The 20363-nt window shown below is 32.0% G+C and overlaps 2 protein-coding genes across 2 annotated transcripts; one reads left to right on the plus strand and one right to left on the minus strand.

Moving 5' to 3' along the window:
- The first annotated feature begins 11738 nt into the window (after positions 1 to 11738).
- On the plus strand, positions 11739 to 13247 carry LOC127806354 (protein PHYTOCHROME KINASE SUBSTRATE 1-like). The gene is made up of 3 exons (XM_052343583.1): positions 11739 to 12108; positions 12278 to 12461; positions 12574 to 13247. The coding sequence occupies exons 1-3, from the start codon at positions 11739 to 11741 to the stop codon at positions 13091 to 13093; spliced, it is 1074 nt and encodes a 357-aa protein (XP_052199543.1). The 3' UTR covers positions 13094 to 13247.
- A 3069-nt stretch (positions 13248 to 16316) lies between these two features.
- Positions 16317 to 19670, minus strand: LOC127806480 (origin of replication complex subunit 6). The gene is made up of 10 exons (XM_052343816.1): positions 19350 to 19670; positions 19222 to 19268; positions 19036 to 19140; positions 18859 to 18939; positions 18601 to 18712; positions 18448 to 18510; positions 18263 to 18350; positions 18095 to 18165; positions 16917 to 17010; positions 16317 to 16823 (listed from the first exon to the last, which is right to left on the minus strand). Exons 1-10 carry the CDS (start codon positions 19467 to 19469, stop codon positions 16744 to 16746), a joined length of 861 nt encoding a protein of 286 aa, XP_052199776.1. The 5' UTR covers positions 19470 to 19670; the 3' UTR covers positions 16317 to 16743.
- Between the last annotated feature and the right edge of the window lie 693 nt (positions 19671 to 20363).

A 20363-nucleotide genomic window follows, 5' to 3' on the forward strand; every position in this document is an offset into this window, starting at 1 on the left:
AAAAAGAATATGTTCAATTAGAAGATAGTCTTTCTATTTATGTTATTGTATTTTATGTTTTTTTTTTCTTTTTTATTATTTGTTTTTCTTAAATTATTCAAATACAATACATGGGACACATAATAAATTCAATTTGTTTCTTAGTTGGGCATTTTATTTTTCGTTATTACTTCACAATAAGATTCAATCTAGACTACGTTTCATACAAAACTCTTATTAGTCACCTTAATTATTGTTAAGAGGTTAACAAGGGAGTTTATGAAAATTTGTGGAGGTAAATGAATATAAAAGGAACTTGAATTCCTAAAGCAATAACAAACAAGAAGGGTAGGGTGTTATAAGTAGAATGTGTAAAATGATCATGTTATCTCTTTTTTAATAGAAAAAAAAAGTCATTGTTACTTTCAAAACGTTTGGAGTTTCTCCTATTGTGCACGACTCAACTTTTAGGGTTGCTAATAAGGTGTCGATCATGTTGTTCTGGACCTTAAGAATCAGCCCAACACACTCTCAATGATTGTAAATTTGTTCAATCATAGAAAGTCATTAAGAACGGTTACTTTTTACCTGAAAATGATTACTTGCGAAATGAACTAGATAGTAGCAAAAAATACTATGTGAACGATAATATGGTATTTAATTACTAAATCATTTTTATAATATAATTTTGATTTTTAAAATAAAAAGAAAGCAAAACCAAACAAAATTGAGGGGAAAAAAAAACACATCTTCATGCCACATTTTTCTTTGTCCATCTCATACGTCAAGTCATCATTTAATAGCAAAAGTTAACTACTAACGATTCATAACAACATTCTATGATTACATCAATTATCGTTTATAAAATTACAGCGAACCTAAAAATTTAGTTAATGAATTACAAAAATTAAAAGTTTGTTATAAAATTATAACAAATATAAAAGTTAAGTATTTTTTTTTTTTTTTGTAGTATTAAAAAAAAAACCTGAGTGGGCCTAAAATGGATATGGATCCAGGTATTTCAAGTGCAAATGGGTTTACAATATGGATCAAGTAATCAATTGGGCTCAGCGATGAGTCCACTTCACTTGTGGGCCGAATGGAAAACCCAGTAATGGGGATTGTATTAGATTAGGGTTTAGAATTTCTCTTGGGCTTGAAGAATGAAACCCAGAACCCAAACCGGGTCCAAGGTCCATATTAAACGGGTTTTGCAAACTAAGACACTCTTTAAGATTCAATGAATGTCAATGAAGGTCCATATTAAACGGGTTTTATTTGCATATGTTTTTCTCTTTCATTATGGTTTTGTTTTTCAATAAATTTATGTATTAGGATCTAAAATTATGATGATTAAATAATCATTTTGTTATGTTATCTGTTGTCAGGTAACATAATATTTATCCGACATAAACAAATTGAAAGAAGAGTGTGGGCCTTTAGGAGTGGTGGGACCACACACCACCCTTTACTAACCCGTGTTAGACAACATAACAGGGTTGAGTTGAATAAATCTCAAATAATACAACTTCGAAATGAATAAAATTGGATAAAGTGTTAAGTAATCGATCGTAGTATTAAATTCAAAGAACAAATTAGCTATTGAATTAAAAAAAATCCAAATAATCCATTGTAAGTTTAGACTCCAGGCCATATTAGCCATGTTAGATATCGCTTTAATGTCATTAATAACATTTCAATTTCATTAACCTTAGTTGCAAATTAATCCACCTTGCCCATTATCAAGATTTGAGAAAAATTGTGACTTTCTAAATGAACAAATTACGAAATTATTCTTTGATAGCATCAAATATCGAAGTGTAACACACAAAAAATATATTGAAAAGGTTTATTTATGGACATCAACTTCATATAACCAAGATTCGTAACCATTCGTATTCTTATTTAGTCAGATTTTAAGAAAATTACATCTAAAGAACCTTTTATGAGATTTGTTATTTCACTTTGATAAATAAGAAATTTTAGCATAGATTATCATGTAATGTAATAGGTTATTATTTAGTTTTATCAAAACTTTAATTTAATGGCAAAACAAAGATGTCGGGACTATTTAAGTTGTACTTTAATGCTTTATCTTTGAATTAGTTATATAATTACCGTCACCAATTACCACTAACAAGAGTTTTAGCCTTGGCCAAAATAATTGTCAGAAACACTCTCATGAAAGAATAATTACATATTCTTATAAAAAAAGAAAATTTAGCATAACCGACAGTGTCACTAATTCCATTGCCATCTTTTTGTTACTTAATAAAATTACCAAATATAAATAGAAATTGTGGATACTAAAAAAAAAAAGAAAGAAAAAAGGAAAAGAAAATTGGGTAGACAAATTAAGGCTTGATTTGACAAGTCCATATACATATGATTGGATGATCATCATCACACACACACATATATATATATATATATTTTATATATATATAAGAATCATGATGTACGTACGATGAAAAGATTTGTCTCATTTGATATATAAAATTAAAAAATATATATATAATATTTATTTATTAAATTTTATGTTACATCAATATAAATATAATATTATCATCAAAATACAATAATAAATTTAAAATTACATGAAAGTACTTATTTTCAACCTCTAGTACTTGAAAAACCTATAAAACAAAAGATGGTCAGAGATGCAGAATGTCTCCCATCTGAGCCTTTCGACACTTAAGTTAGTCTCAATCAAAAAATAAAAAAATATTCAAATAGTTTGTGGAGAAATTGTCGCATACCTCGATTGTTGGAAACACTCCTTATTTATAGAGATTGAGATTGACAAGCGAAAGGTATTCGAGTCTTTCAAAATTACTTATTATGGATCTCTAGGTAAATATTTTTGAGGTTATTTAATGTATTATCATTGTGTCATACCACGAATTCGAGAAAGGCTCATCATAACCGATTAAACTGAATTGACTAAAATTTACTAACTAATTAAATCGAATCGAGAAGTAAAACTGAATTGAACCAATCGATTAATCTGAAAAATTGAACTAATCGATAATTGAAAAAATCTAACCCAAACCCTATAAACCAAATTGAATCAATTAAACCGAAGAAACTCAAAAATAAAAAATCAAAGTAATCGATAAAAAATACACAAAATAAAAAAAAAATGACATCGCTTTATAAATATAAAAATATCATTGTTTTAAAGTTATGCCAGTTTAGTTCTTTTAATCAAAAAATTAAACTAAAAATAAAAAATTAAACTGAATCAAATTAACAAATTCAATTAATTTAGATATACCGAACTTTTAGTGTCTCCTTATTAAGGGAGTCAGGTAAATCACATCAAAAATCATTAAACTTTAGTGTATTTTTTATTTTGGTCACTGAAATTTAATTATTTTCAATATGATTACACAAGTTTAAAAAATTTTATTATATGATTATATATAAGATTTTTCGACCAATTTACAACCCGAATGGGTGACGTGGCGCTCATATGGCACTGATGTGAAAAATAATTAAAATATTATGCAATAACAATCAATCAAAACGTGCCACGTGGCACTGATGGGTTTGATAAGTTCGACACATGGCACGTTTTGATTGATTGTCATTGCACAATAATTTTTATTATTTGTCATATTAGTACCACGTCACCCATTTCAGCTATAGAGTGGTCGAAAAATTTTATATATGACCACATTATAAAATTTTTTAAATTTCTGTGATCACATTATAAAAAATTAAAATTTAATAATTAAAATAAAATATATCAAAATTTAATTATATTTGATGTGATTTACCCGAGAGTGTCTACGAATGGTAGCCAATGAAAGCCCCTAAAGGGTGTTGGGCTCCCAAGAGAGTATCCTTAAAAAAATCTGTGAACAGTATTCCGACCCTTCTTTTTTGAGGTTATTACTCTGAAATAGCATGATTAGACAGACAGAGACGTCAGAGACAGACAGAAGGAAAACTAGGACAAATGAGAATCTTTTTATCCAAACGTGTCTTTATCTGATGAATTAAGTGGTCTTTAATTTAGGGCATTGCTGTCTCAACCTTCATCTTGTGTTCGGTCCGTAGATGTTTTGTACTCTTTAAGTTACCCCCCCGGCAGCCCCCGTCCTCTCCCCTCCATGCATATATCTTATTTTTAGTATTTATATATATTTTTTTATCGATTGGTCAATCGATAATAAAATATTTTAGAATATAATTACATTGTCTACAAACTTTTTTAAATATTATTTTTATTTATTTATTTTTAATATTTACCCTTTAAGTATAAGAAGATAAAAATTATAAGGCTAAATAAGAAGAAGATCAGACACCAGACATCGACCGATAGAAGCATTGAAAATTATCACACACAAAAAAAGTGTAATAAATGTATTTTATTAAAAAATAAGGTTTTGTCATTAGTTTTTAACATCTAAATATTTTTATGAATTAATAATAAATATATCATATTAATACAACATTAGTATTATAAATCAAAAATAAAAACAAGGAAGCGACGATTAGTTCCAATCGTCGATTAACATTTTGAATTTTTTGTTTAATTATTTATATATATATATATTTGAAAATCGTAGAAAATTTTTGATAAGCAATCAGAGGAATCTCTTTAATTTCAATGAAATTGTTTTTGAAAAATTAAATAAAAAAAATGTATTAAAAGAAAACCTAGCAATGTACAACAAAAAAAAAAAAAGAAATCAGCGACAAGTTCCTCCACCCTAAATTATCGAGGTGAGCATTCGGTCAGTTTAATTATTGAATCGATTGAATTCTTCGAGCCGAATAGAGTGAGCATGTGTTAAAAATCAAACCAAATTGATTAAATAGATGCTCAAAATAAACAAATCACAAAACAAAAAAATTGAAAAGCCGTTGAATTGAAACAGCTTTTTTTCTTCTTCTATTTTGTCGAATTTTTTGGTTAAAATTAACGTCGTTTTTAACATTTTGATGGATTTGATTATTTTAATTTTTTTAATATAAAAAATGAATTAGACAAAAATTATTAAAAATAAAAATCAAATCGAATCGAATCTGTCTTACAATTTAAATTAAATGGAATCGATAATTTCATACAGTGATTATTTGGGTTGAAGCAAATGTTGGCCGTCCCCGCTAAGTCAGGCTTCTAACGCAGCGATTTTGAGGTGGCTATTTATCTAAATTTGTGAGGATCCGAGCCGAGGGCGAGGGAGGGAGGGATGGCTCTGTGAATAATGTTGTCGGTGTGTGTGGGGGTAAGCCACGCCAACCGCCATGTGCTCCTATAAATCAGTGTCCAATCACCTTGAATTCTTGTACCTGTTCATGTCCGCTGAAGCGGACATTTTCGGAAAATGTCACGGGCATAGCCACATTGAGTTTTGCATTTTGTGTCATATTTAATATTAATACTTAAATATTCGTGAATCATCACAAATAATATTAAGAGTCATAATTAATGATGATATCATTCGTTATGTGTCACATCCTCATCAAATGAGATATTAGATAGAAGAGATAATGACACACAGTCTTCTTAATTTCATCTAGTGAGAATGTGCCACATAACTTATAATATGATCGTCAATCATGACTCATAATATTATTCATTAAGTAAATAATCATTAATGAATATCGGACAATTAATTTTGAATGTCACATAAAATGTCAAAACTCAACATTCGTGTAATATTCTTGATGTGTCAAAGATAGAAGTCCGAAAAAGTCCAAGAGCCCCAAAATAACTATTTGGCCTAAAAATGTAAAATCAAAAAATTAGGATACCATTTGGTCTCTCGAAGACTAAAAATTTGAAAGACTGTAATGGCTTCCCAACTATCAAAACGTTGAGAGACCATAATAATCTCCTAGAGACCTACTTCGGATAGACTATTACTCTTTCTCAGATGCAACCAAGCCCTAATTTGGGACTTGTCCTGTAAATTTCCTCTTGATCGAGGGGGTCCTAAATAGAACACAAACTAAATAACTACAAAAAAAATCCCTTAGATAGTTTTGCAAAAAGGATAAACATTACCCATATAGAATTTTAATTCTAGTAGATTTCGAAATATCTTGATATACATTATCTGTAAATATCTTAATTTTAGTAGATCTCAGAAACCTCTATGTTCTTCTATAAATAGATAAGCTCTCATTTCAAAAAAAGTACATCTCTAATATTAGTATCAATACGGCATTCAAATGCTTAGTGTTTGATTTAAGCATCAAATTATTTACGCAAGGATTATCACGTGCTCTCTGATCATTCTCTTTCTTACAAAGTCCAAATGACTTAACGACGATGTTTTGAGTCAATAAATTCATTGTTAATTCAAGTAACAATAATTTTTATTTATTTTCTATAAATGTATTTTTAATTTTGAGAAAAGAGAATAAAAAACAAACATAAGTACTTTATATATATTGACTTTCTTCACTTATGTAACTTTTGTATAAATTTCTAATAATAACTTCCTTTATACACATTCAAGATATGGTAAACAACATGACAATAACACATCAAGCTTTAATTTTATTTATTAGATTCGATCTCTTGACGAATTTTTGTGGTGTAATTATTTTGTTCTATAATTATAATATGGGAGTGAGCAAATGGCCCAAATCGCACGGAACAAAACCAAGAAGCTTCCCCTGTGTTGAACTAGTCTACTCCAATCCGACAATAGATTGATAATTTTTTTTTTGTTTAATATGTAAATTTAAAGAAATATGTACGTGTATATAAATATTAATATATATTAATTCAAATAATAATAATAATAATAATAATAATAATAATAATATATGAGCAAGGAGAGAGAAATTTGGTTTTTGATCCAATTCAGGACCGAACTAAAAATTTTTTTTAAAAAAAAACCAACATTTGAATCAAAAACCAGACCGAACAATTTTGCTCGTTCCTAATTATATCTAACTTATATTAATGCAATGATTTATGAGTTTTTTTAAAAAAAATTACGTTTTTCAAAGTTTTTGAGGTTAATTCAAATTTGAAAAACTACCTTTGTCGAGATCTCTATTTTTCATCAAATTTTCTAACTTTTAATTTTTTATCAAGTAATTTTCTAAAAAATTGAGATTGTCTTTTACAACAAAACAGTCATTCACTATTGTTTCTTCCTGACCAAAAGAGAACGATCGGAGGCAGGGTCGTAACGGCAGGGCGTGGGCTCTGGCGACGGATCTGTCCAAGGGACGGCTGGCACCCTAGGTTGCACGGAAACGGAAACGGGAGACGTTTCTGATAGGAAACGAAAACGTGGAAACGCCATTTTTCTAAAAAGGTAGGAAACGAAAACACGGGATAAACTGTAAATTTAAAAAATATAAGGATTCTTTTGCAAATATAATTTTTAATATAAAAAAAATATTCAAACATAAACAATACACATAAGTTTCATAATATATTTAAATTTCAAACAAACATAAACATAAAATCCACAATACATTCAAACAACTATCAACAACATTTAGAAAAGCTCAAACATAAACATTTCAACAATGTCACAATTTCTTTTTGTAAAAGACCAACTCAATAAATAGAAGTTATTTAAACATTTTTAGTAATAGACATTTAAAGTTAAAAGACTTCAATAAAAAAAATTGCAAACCACGTTTAAACTTGTTACGTCCTCTACTGAACATTAATTAATTGTTATTTAATTTTTGATAATTTATTAATAATTTTGACATTCTATAACTTATAGCTAATTGGAATATAAAAAACTCAAAATTGCCAATGGATGAGATGCCCAAATCGACTGATTGTAACTTACAATCTGGGATGAAAGGTCTAGATTGTAACTGCTCAAAACTTTGCATAAAGAGCAAGAAATATATATATATAGAGAAAGAGAGATGGGGGCTTACAGAAAGGAATCGACATTGACAATGAGAGGGCAGAGAAGGAACGACCGGTGGTGAAGGCGATCGAAGGACTGGCAGCGATGGCGATCGAAGCAATAGAAGCAGACAACGGAGCGACGAGGGCGATCGACGCATTGGAAGCAGATGGCGGCGAGAACGATCGATGCACTGGAAGCAGACGACAATTGCTGAGAAGAAGCAGCCACACTGGAAGAAGAAGAAGAAGCCGCACTAGAAGAAGAAAAAAAAGAAGAAGAAAATAAGGAAAAGAAATGAGGTCCAAAATTTTTAAGGGATTCAAGCCTTTGGGCATGGCAGCACTTGCTGGAAACACGTTTTTTCCATTTCTGAAACGGGGAACGGTTCGGAAACGCTAAAACGGCATCTCCGAGCCGTTTCCGTGCTTCACAGCTGGCACTTGTAAGTGCTCTAACGCTTGAGGAAATAAGAGAGTGAGGGAAAAATAGTGTATTAGTAGGTCAGAGATCAAAATATACCTTGACTCTAAGAAGAGCTGACTGATATAGGAGGAGGAGACGTCCTCCTGCATGGATGCGTCGTGCATTTGCAGGTGATGGGACTGAGTATTCGGCACCGGTGGAGATTCCCATGTAGTAGTATGGTGGCGACAGGAACCTCATTAATGTGGATGAGATCGGCTATTAATAAGGATAGGATCTGAGGTGGCTGCTCGGATACCCAGTAGGGTTTGTAATGATACCGTGGCAAGTTGGCGTTGGGCCAAGGTTGGGCCCGAGGAGAGAGCCGAGATTGGACCTAAGGAGAGGGTCGAGATTGGGCATGAGGAAATGGCTGAGATTGGGCCTAAGGAAAAGGCCGAGATTGGGCCTGAGGAAATGGCCGAGTTTGGGCCTGGACGATCCAACTATCATATTTAAAGAACAACCCAAAACCCTGAGAACTGTTATCATAAAACTTATTTTTGCAAAGCGTTTTTCTTATAACAACAGACGGTTAGGTATTTGAACTAAATTTTCGTATAAAAGCAAAGGCCTTGCTAGATTAAACATACTTCATTTTGGTTAAATAGAAAAATGAGTAAATCACCTTAACCATTCTTGAAGTTTGACACAGTATAAGAAAACAATATTTTTTAGACAAAAATTTCAAACAGATTTTGAGACGGAAAAAAAAAATCGTCTCAAATTTGAGAATAATATTGTTGTCCCTCAATACCGTCTAATAATACAGTTGTTGGATTCTTCGTAAGTATTCTTTATTTACTAATCATTTTTAACTTCCCCAAAGAAAGTTTTATTTTTACATATGAGTTCACAAACTAATGTGTGCTTCAATAGATTTGATAACATTGATTGTAAACATTATATTACACAAATAATCCAATCTAAGCTTGAGCAGCCATATATGAGTTGGAAAAAGACAAATGTTGTTGTCAGAGATATATGATTTGGCGAGTTTAAGGTAATGTGAATGCTTTTAAATAAGTATGCATTCTTCGAAACTATAGCATTATGAGTCATTTTATTTATTTATGTTGAATCAACATTTTTATAAACTTTACTTTGCCTTGACATCATAGAAGAAGTGCTCTTGGGAGCCTAAAAAAGAACATAAAATGAGGAAAAACTTTGAGAAAACGGCCTCAGACTGTATGATTGACATTCTGTTTCATTTGAGAAAGGATTTAACGAAACAACCAGTTGGGTGTCTCCTACAGTATTCGAAGCATTAAAGGAGTATTAAAATACTCCACAATTTAAGAATAAGTTTGAAAAGGTTAAAAAAAATAGTCTCTGATGTTGTAAGTACTATGCACACATGTGGCTCCATACCTATGTCCGAGCACAAGTAAAGACTGGTAATATTTAATATCTTTTATTATTTTTATTTCACTTAATTTCTTTTCTAAAATAAGTATGGTTGCATGAACATCTTTTTTTTTCCTCTTTCCAGACTATGCAACTTGGTTGCCCACCCACATAGATTGATTTATTCCTCGCCACATACAAAAGAAAGGTGTTCATGCAACCATACTTATTTTAGAAAAGAAATTAGTTGTGTATTTTAAATCTTATTATGTTTAACTGACCTGTTGATAATATAAATTATTTCATGTATCTATGATGATTGCAAGCTGACTTTCAAACGCTATAACAATAAGCACCATTACAAGCATCAGTAAATGGCCCATCGAAAGGTAATGATGCTGACCAACCCTAGCAACTAGCAATTAACGAAACATCCTTATGATTGAAGGTTGCAAGTGGAAAGAAAAAGAGTTGTGTGTATGGAATGAGGTCAAAAGCTCATATCATCCTTGTTTATCATTCCTACTAGGTACCGTCATCGTCGTCATCCTCATTCATGGACCATATTCGACAAGCTATTAAGAAAATCGTGGATCTCATAAACCAATGCTTGTTGATATTGGAAGATAGATTTTTGAACCCTTCTTCAATAATGCTGTCGTCTAATCCTTTAGATCATTAGGAGGATCCCCCATTAACATGAATAGATTTTAGGTTACAGCGCTTCCTATATAAATCTATTCATGGACGATATTAGTATTATTATTATTATTATTATTATATCTTTATGCATGATTTATTGTGATTAATTATATTTATGCATGATTTTTTATTTAGTTCGTATAATATATTTATCAAGTTTAATTATGAAATTTTGAAATAAAATAAATTTTATTTTTTTAATTTAGTTTTAATTTGAGACAAATTTTCATACAAATTTTATCAATCCCAAATTATGGAAGGAAAAAATTCGTCCCATATTATAGACGAAAAAACCATCTCAAAATCAGTTTCAAATTAAAGACGTAAAAAATTCATCTCAAATTAGAAACAAAAAAAATTCATCTCAAAATATCTCAAATTTATATGAAAATTTTCGTCTCAAAATCTATTTCAAAATTTCTGACAAAAAAATTCATCTCAAATTTTGTGGCTATCATTTTTCCAACGGCCCAAATTTTGTCTTAAATTCTATCTCAAATGTAGTGATAATTATAAAATAATTCTTTTAATTTAAAAAATTACAAAGATCTCCTTTACAATTAAAACTAAATTAACATAAAATAATTATTTTACTCTTTTAATATTTTTTTTCTTCTTATCTTTGATTTTTCTCACTTTTTGTAATTATATATTTAAAAAAATAAATAAATACCGCATGTGGCTTTATCAAACCCCACGTCATCTAGGGTTCAACTTAGAAATTAAGAGAGGTAGAGAGAGCAAAAATTTAAATAGAAGGATAATTTCTAACATTTTTGAAAAATTAAGTGTCGTTCTTTTTTGTGTAGATATTTTAATTTTTTATTATTTTAATTATATTTTTAAATTTATATTTTTGAATCAATTTAATCCATATATTTTAAGTTCTTTTCGTGTATCAATCTAAATTTTTTATTATTACTATTATATTCATAAATTTACATTTTTAAGTTAATTTAATTCATAAACTTTGACATATACAAAGTGTAACACATGTACTTTATCATCTCAATTTACTTTTTTTTTATCACTTAAAATTGTAAGAATTTAAATTAATTCAAAAATACAGGTCACTAATATAATTGAAGAAATAACAAAAAAAATTGAATATACAAAAAAATATATATAGAGACAAAAATACAAATTTTGCCAAACATTTTGTGGGCAAAACTTTCCGTACGTATCATTTTTCCATGATGAAAAGCTTATCACCCGACATCCATCGGGCCATAATTTCTGAAAATACTGTGAAAATTCAGCCCCAAGATCAAGCATATAAACCCCTCATTCTCACCGATTTCCATGCCCACCACCGCTTAGCCAAACAGTTGCAGAGCCTTCTTCTTCTTCTTCTTCTTCAGCTCTTAATCTTCTCTAAAACCAAACATTACCATGGCCAAAGTCAGATCAGGATCAGTCTGCAACAACCCAAGTTCCATTATCAACAGGCCAGACGAATTAACAGGGCTTCGGTACTTGGGAAGAAAGAAAGTAGAAGATGGCGAAATTGCTGTTTTTGGAGCAGAAAAGTACTTCAATGGCGTGATGGATGGAGAGAGTCCAAGAGCCCGAAGCATCAATGGCGCAATGGGAAAACCGCCGACACCCAATGTTGCTCCCAAATTTCGATCCGCAAGGTCGCCGAGCATCCATTCTGAATTCAGCGGGAACAGCCGGAGCGGGTTACTGCAGATTTTCCCTAGAAACCCAGCCCAGAAAGAAGCCTGTGATAAGAGGCGTGGCAAGAGTCCCCTCATCACAGGTTGTTTATATATATATATATATATATATATATTGAGAATATTTTCGGTATTTACGTACGTTGTATGCATCCAAGAACAATATTTTACACTACAATATATATATATATTGATATATATTTTCTCTCTTTGACTTCAATCTTCTTCATCTTGTCTTACGTATATATATAGGTCTTTCTTGCAAATTATGCTCCTGCACCGGCGGCAACTCCGTCCAAGTTGACGACCGTCCCGGGGGAAGCAATTCCAAGAGATTTGATTCTGCTCGAACGAGCTGCAGATCGAGGTCGAATTCTTGCAGGTTCACGGAGGAGATCATGCATTGCAAGAAGATTGAAAAACTTGGAATTGTTGGGTTGTGATCAGATTAAGACTATATATAGTTTCATCGTCAATACAACCTTCTCAGTGTGTGTGTATACTATATGTTCATCGTTTGGAATTTCTGTGTTTTCTTCAATATATAGGTCGAACCCAGAAGACAACTTTAGCTTCCCAATCTTGAGTCCGACGGCCGGGAACGTACTGAATGTAGAAGAAGACGGGGAGGAGGAGAGGAAGATATCCTTCACCGGATTCGATACGGTTCAAATTCAGGCGAGCTGGGATGAAAAATGCAGCTGCGCCGAAACCGACGAGAGCTCGGACTTGTTCGAGATCGAGAGCTTCACGAACAATTCCGCGACGTGCTACTCTCCGATGGAAGCGAGCGTAGCGTGGAGCGTCGACACCGCGAGCGCGACCGAGTTCTCGGTGGCGCAGTCGGATACAGAGGAAACCGATGCAGTTAGGGCCCAGAAAATGGCCGGGAAACCCAACGGCAAGGAAACGGAGAAGCGGCCTTCTCCCGGCCGGCTGTTGGGTTGCGGGAGCCGGGAAGCCGTGGAGGTTGTAGCGGCGGCGGATGCATACAGAATAAACGGAAGGGGTAGGACCCAGCATGCTCCGGCGGCGGTGCCGGCTCAGCGATCGTCCATTGAGACGTAGAACCATGCATGCAAGTCTTTCTGGTTCTGAATAATTGTGTCTTCGATCGTACGAGGCATCGTCAGCACCACTGTCCGCAATGGCCGGCTGGTTGTTTTCCATTACTGGCTTCGTCCTTGTGTTACTGTGCAATGCCATAAATCATTAAGAACATGCACGGGGATATGGGCTTGATTGTTCTTGAGTAAAATCTGCTACTTGAATATCAACCGTATTACATTTAAAAACTTGATTGTTCTTCTAATACTTTGTGTAAAGCTTTGTCTTTTGTACGATGATCACACCCATTAATAATGAAGATTTTATTTTGAAATTCAAATTTAATATTTATAATAACACTTAATTTTTTTAAAAAAAATTTATAAAGTTCCTGACTCATAATTTTCAATCGAGAGTGACCCACCCTCTCTAAAATCTACGATCTATCAAGTCCTCAACATGAGGGGATGAACTGGCAAATTATAAACCGAACTCCAAGATCTAATCTCTCGAATAAATATAAATTATTGGCACCTACATGAATACAAACTCGAATCTACAACCTTATAATAACCCAAACTTTCAAACATATTTCAAAATAAGGTACAACACGAGAACTTCTTAAGAGCTACACATCCTAATATTATTCTCACCCAATATTTGTGATAACACTATTAATATCTTATATTATGTGTCGTGTAAATATAATATACAAATTGTTAATAGTAATAAAAATGTCAAATTTTAAGTGTCCAAATAACATTTTGTGCTACAAACAATATCGCTTCTCAATGCATACAAACAATATATGTTATGAGATTATGCTACTAACAAACAAGATAACGAATGGTTTAGAAGACATAGACGACCAAGAAGGGAAGAGTAAGGATACCTTGGACAAAGGAGCTATCAAGTTGTAGCTTAAAAAGCTCAATTAAGACAAGGAAATGATCCAAAAAGGCATAGTTCAATTTAAGACAAGGAAATAAAAGCACATAGACATGATTCCTTAAGAACTAGTTGAATGAGAGCTCAAGAGGATTCCATAAGGAAGGAGACGAACAAAATAGCCCAAAACAAAAAAGAAGAAAAAAACACTTCCTATGGAAACAAACATTAGAAATAGTAGGAGCCCTAAAATTGGAAACCAATGCTCAACATCCTCCCATGGGAACTCAAGCAAAAGCAAGAAACAAACCTAACCTTAATATCATGATAGACATACATATTAGGGACCATAAGCGAACAAGACTCGACCGATTCATTGGTATTCGATGCAAAGATGATGGGACAAAGATTTTAAAATGTTGAAAATTTGTAATGTTGTTGATGCAATAAATTTCACGTCAAAAATATAAATAGTCAGACTTTCTTATATATGTTTATTTTTTTTTTATATTTAAAGTGTTAAAATTATGGGTTCATTGTTCAAAATTGGATATATTAGCGGGAGCCTTTGATTGGGCCCTTAGGCTTTGCTGAATTTTAGTTTTCGAAATTTTTGTATTTTAAATTTAATCAAATAGTTAACTATTTGTAACTGACATGATTTCAAATACTATAAATAGGTATCAAAGGACTTGATTCTATCAAGTGTTTTTATAAAAGAATTTGATAGACTTGTCATATATTCTAAGTGATATGTCTTCATAGTTTTGTATGGTGAAATAATATTGCTCAAGAAAAATATATTAACATGCTCCCTCAAATCTAAATTCTAATCATCATAATATTTTCCAACATAAAGTCCCTTTTCCCCATGTCCCATGGCCAAATCGACAAGAACCCCCATAGTTTGTTGGTAGAGCTTGGCTTTATTTCTTTTTGTATGGTGATTTTTTTAGGTATGTCCTAACTTAGTTGTTTCTTTTATTCTTTTTTTTTTTTAAGCCCTAAATGGCCCAAACCAACAAAGAGTTGGGCCTAAGATAAAAAAAGGCCTTACATAAGCTTGACCCAGCTATCTACAAATCTAAGGCCCAAGTAACACCCATCAAATAAATCTTATCTCAACTAATCACGTAATTCTATCTAGACCACAATCTCAATACATAACACACATATATATACAGTGTCCAATGAGTGAAATATGTCATTTTCTTATGCTCTTATTATATCGCTATTGCATTATTTTTAAACATAGTTATTGACTTAAGTATTAAAAAATTTATTGATAAATAAAATCTCATCCTCTTTTTTTCTTGTAAGAATACTTAAAATGTGCTTAAGCTCAAAACTTATCAAAACAATCTTATATTAAAAAATTATATGAAAAAGTAAATTATAAATTAAGCGGTAATTAACTCTTCAACCTTCATCAATAGACCAAGAAATTCTTGTCAAAGTATAATTTTATCCCAACTCACATCCTATCACTCAAGTTAAGCATTTGACAACCATTTTTGAAATTTATAAAACACATAAAATTATAAAATATTTAAAAAACCAAACCATATCTTCGCTACATCAATAGTGGTATCATTTATTCCTTCACCTCTTAAACTCAATAAATAATGACAAATAAACACGGAAGCTCCAACATAAGATAACATTAAAATTAAGAGACTCCAATAAAAGACAACCACAACTTAGTTTATTCCAACTTCACTGTTACTGACCAACTGAGCTGCCCATGCAAGCAAAAAATATTGTTATAGACTTAGTTGCTTTTATGCTTAAGAGTTCATACTCTTTAGTACTATTAATACAAAGAGTCACCCTTTTTTTTATTTCTTATGCTCATAACATATTTGTTCAATTTTTCTTTTTAAGCAAAAAGACTTCGTTATCAAACATTAATATTGATGGTAAGATTATACAATGAAAGGACTGCAACGAGCCAACCCAATCAACCTTGATGAATTCTTTGTCAACCCAAAATAACTAAATAAAAAATTTCAAAAATAACTTCAAATATCTCAACTCAATTCTCCCCTAAAAAATTCAAGTTAGACACTATCTTTGTACAATCCAATAAATTAGCCTCCAATTTAAAATAATTAATTCCAAAAATCTCAAAAATAACTTTAAATATCCAAACCCACTTTACTATATAAAGATCAAAACCCCTTACAAATAAATAAACTCTTTACTATTCATTATGTATTTACTATTCATTTACTCCAATAACTTAAATATCAAAAATTATACTAAAAGAATCAACCCCATCCTTTACTTTATAAGTACTCACATAAAAAAAAAATTTGTAATAATCAATTGCAAGTACCATCATCAATACATGTTTATATATCCCTTCTCGAGTATATTTATATAATTAATATGTCTGAACAGTAATTCAAGAAACACATTCTACTCACCTGTCATCCATTATATATCCCTTCTCAAGTTTAAAATAACTTTTGTACAAATCCCATTTTGAAAACCAGAGAAGAGAAACCGAGTAGGCAGACTTCAGAAGATATATGTTCTATAATCAAAGGTATATATTGAATCATATACAGCATTTTCCCTTCTGTACAAAACAAACCTATGCATTGAAGCAACATCTGAATATCACCCCATTCATAATCCTTCTAAAGCATCAAAATTATCACAAGAGCAAAAACTGCAAGGAAAAAGGAAAATGTAGCCCATAAAGAGTTTCTCATTGAGAAACTTTACCTTCTCCCAATGAAATTTGAGGAAAATAAAACTAAAATGAAACGTGCTTCTCAAATAGCCTCAACCTTGTGGGTTTCAGGAACTTCTTTCAGAAAATCAAGTTTTGCTTGCTTGGTCCTCTTGTCAGGAACTGGGCAAGGCCAAAGACAAACAAACAATAATTACTTTCAGCCTGATAATAATCTCAATTCACGAGAAAATCACAAGGAAACACCCTAAATACCTTTTGCCTTGCCATGGCCATTGGACTTCATAACAGCAGATTTCCAGTCCTCATAATCATGTTTCTCATGGATTTTACGCTTCTTGTAACTCGACTGTGCAAATAGAATGTCAATAACATTAGCTTAAGACTCACTTAATCTGGGAGTCGCAAAACAAGTTTTCAGCTCTCTTTTATTTTGAGCTACAAAGATCATTGAGTACAGTATCATCAAAAGATTAACACAGCACCTCTTTAAGAAAATGGAACCAATGCATAAAAATGGGTGCCTTGGTAACATTTTACTATGCATTGGTTCCATTTTACTCCTTTAATTATGTATTGTTACAACTACTAAGAAAGAAATGGAGAACGAAGACAAATCATCACAAAGTTCATTGTCTTAAACTACGAACTGCAATCAGAAAACAGAATCTGATTGGAAGCAGGCAAACAATTTAGTTGAGAATGATTCTCGGGGGCTCTTAATCAAACTTCCAAGAACTATTTACATAGATTTATAAATCAAAAATGACATTTTTCGTAAAAACATAATTGTGATGCAAAAACAGCATTATAAAAAACAATGGTTCCTGTAGCATTTTTTATTCTGTTTTTGGTCGTACTAAAAGAAAGAATAAAGAACATAAGAACACTAATGCAAATTAAATAGCCCTTTATCACATTAAAATGCACTTGAAAAATTGGTTCCAAATATTATTCCACCCCAATTTCAGAAAACCTGTCAAATCACAAAAATTTCTAGTTGCTTCCAGGAATTAAAAAAAAAAAAAAATTACACAAACAAATATTGTTTTCAAAACTTTAATAAATGAGCTCAGTGCATAAACAAAGTTGTCACATGATACTAAATGATAAACAGAAGTTCAAAACTGAGCAGACCAGTTGGATGTTCCAGCAATAACTATGAAGGTTGGCACTAGCACTTTTATTTTACATTCAACCTAAAAGATATGAATTTTAGCAAGGGAACTTCATCCACACGCACTTTATTAACTCTAATTACGTTCTGACAAACCCAAGTAAAGCAGATGCTACTTTGATCTCATATACTGGAATGAAATAAATAAACACAATTTACATAAGCTTGATGAACTAGACATCATATATGAAGCTTGACAATTTGACGCTCCTAATTGTTACCAAAAGAAACAGTTAAAAGTGGCATTTTTTCATACCATATTTCCATCATCAGATAAATAACCGCCATCCTCAGATGCCCTTTTTTCTGGTAACACATCCAGCAAGTCTGCCACCCAGAGGTTCAGCCAAAGTTAAACAAGCTCAGCACAAGACAAAGGCTTAAATATCATGATAATGATAAAGCCAGTGTAATGAAATGTTACCTCTGTTCCCTTTCACAGTCCTTGGATCCTTCTTTTCCTTTTCTATCCCAAACACATCATGGCAAAGGTCCTTCATGGAGGTGGACACCTGCAATTTTAGATTAACCAGCATTAGTCAAAATCTTTAGACCAAAATAATCTAGATGGCGATAAAAGCAAGTAATTTAAGAAATGGTATTTCTTACATTGGAAAACTCAGATTCCGATGTACCACAGACCTCAATTAACCTAAGCTTGTCAACTTTCAGCTATGATTTAGAATAAGAAACGAAGTTAATTTATATGTGATGAAAAAAAAAAACAATTCAGTTCCCAAACATCCCCATTTGAGTGTGCACCTTATGCTTCTTGGCACACAAATAGAATGCCACGGCAGTGAATACAGGCCGAGAAAAATCAGCACTGGCACGGCGAGAAGCGGGCAATGACTTAAGGAATCGGTCCCTGTACCTGGCAGATAAATAGCCATCTATTTGTAAGCTTCAGGTTCACATCCACAATTTTTCGAACAGAAGTCAAGCATAAAAGTGGAACCAAGTAAGCATGCGATCCAGAAGAGATACAAGTATCATAGGTTCAAAAACAATGCAGCTTACAGTGAAAACCCTTTCTGGACGAGAGGAATGAGCCGAACGCATCCAAACTGAATAGCCAGTTCTCGGACATCAAGCTTGTTCCTACAAGCACATATATGTACATAACTCGTTGTAGTCAAAACTCAAGAAAGACAAAAACACAAGAATACCATGAAAAGGAGATGATAGATAACGTACTTGACGCCTAGGCCATTCTGCATTGCGTTGAAGGACCGATTGTAGGCTTTCTCAGACATTCCGCTCAACTTTATCGCATTCTGCCGCTCAAACGGAACCTCAAACCTGAAATTGCCAGAGTCGATAACATAAACACGTTCCTGTTACATTCAATTCACATTACGAAAAAGGAGAACAGCAAAATACCTTGCAGCAGCGATTTCCAAGCAGATTACGGCCTTACAAATCTCCCCCTGCAAATGAGGAGCGAAATTTCAGAACGAACATATCAGATCAGATCTGACAACGGAGAGAAGAAGTGCAGAATGGCTTACGATGCCGATGGCGGAGCAGTCAAATTGGATCTCGGAGAGGCGGCGGAGTTCGCCTGCCTTTCCGATGACGTGCTTCGACTGTGAGAGCCCGAGCTTCTTCGCAATGTCGGAGATGTCCATTTCAGGCTCTCCGAATCGATTGACCTGGAAGGGAAGAGATTGAGGAGGCTTTGGTGGTTCATTTTAAGGAGGGGAAAGCGTGACGATGGCGGGAAGAGAAAATCGAGATTCGTCTTTGGTTGATTTCGAGTTCCATTTAGGCGCCCAAATTTTCCCGGGAAACTTTTTCGCGGCAACCAAACAATTTCCGAGGGAAAACGAAACAAGGCCAAATGCTAGTTAGACGTTCGTGCTTCATATTTTATATTAAAATTTTTTATATTTATATTAATATGATATTCAATATAAAATATTAATAAAGGAAAATTTTAATAGGGTGATTAACAATTTGGTTAAAGCGAAATAATTAAATTGAACTAACCAAAATTGTCAATTTGGTTTGGTTCAAAAGTAGGTCGGTTCGATTCGATTTTGAAGTTTGGCAATCTCAATTATTTCAATTTGATCTGGTTTTTATATTAAAAAAATTAAAATAATTAAATTGATTAAAATATAAAAAACGACATCATTTTTTTATTTTTTTAGTTGGTTCAATTGTTTCAATTTTTTTTTTTTTGGTTTGAGTATTTATTCAATTCAATTTTTGACACAGATTCAATTCATTTAATTTGAACAATTTGATTGATTTGGTAATTATATCGATCGAATGTTCATCCTTAAATATTAATATAAATATCAAATTTAAGTATTCAATTAGTACTTTTACATAAATAAAAGAATAAATTGTACCCCAAATCTTGTTAGTTTGAGTTATTTGTAAGAAAACTTATTATGATCTAAAAATATTATTAGAGGTTTTTATTATATATATATTTTTTTTTTACTTATACACCTTATTTATGATGCACGAAAATACTTTAGAAGTGTTATTTCAGTATAGTCTAACATCTCATC

Source organism: Diospyros lotus, chromosome 7 (assembly GCF_014633365.1).
Source record: "Diospyros lotus cultivar Yz01 chromosome 7, ASM1463336v1, whole genome shotgun sequence".
In the NCBI taxonomy this organism is placed as follows: domain Eukaryota; kingdom Viridiplantae; phylum Streptophyta; class Magnoliopsida; order Ericales; family Ebenaceae; genus Diospyros; species Diospyros lotus.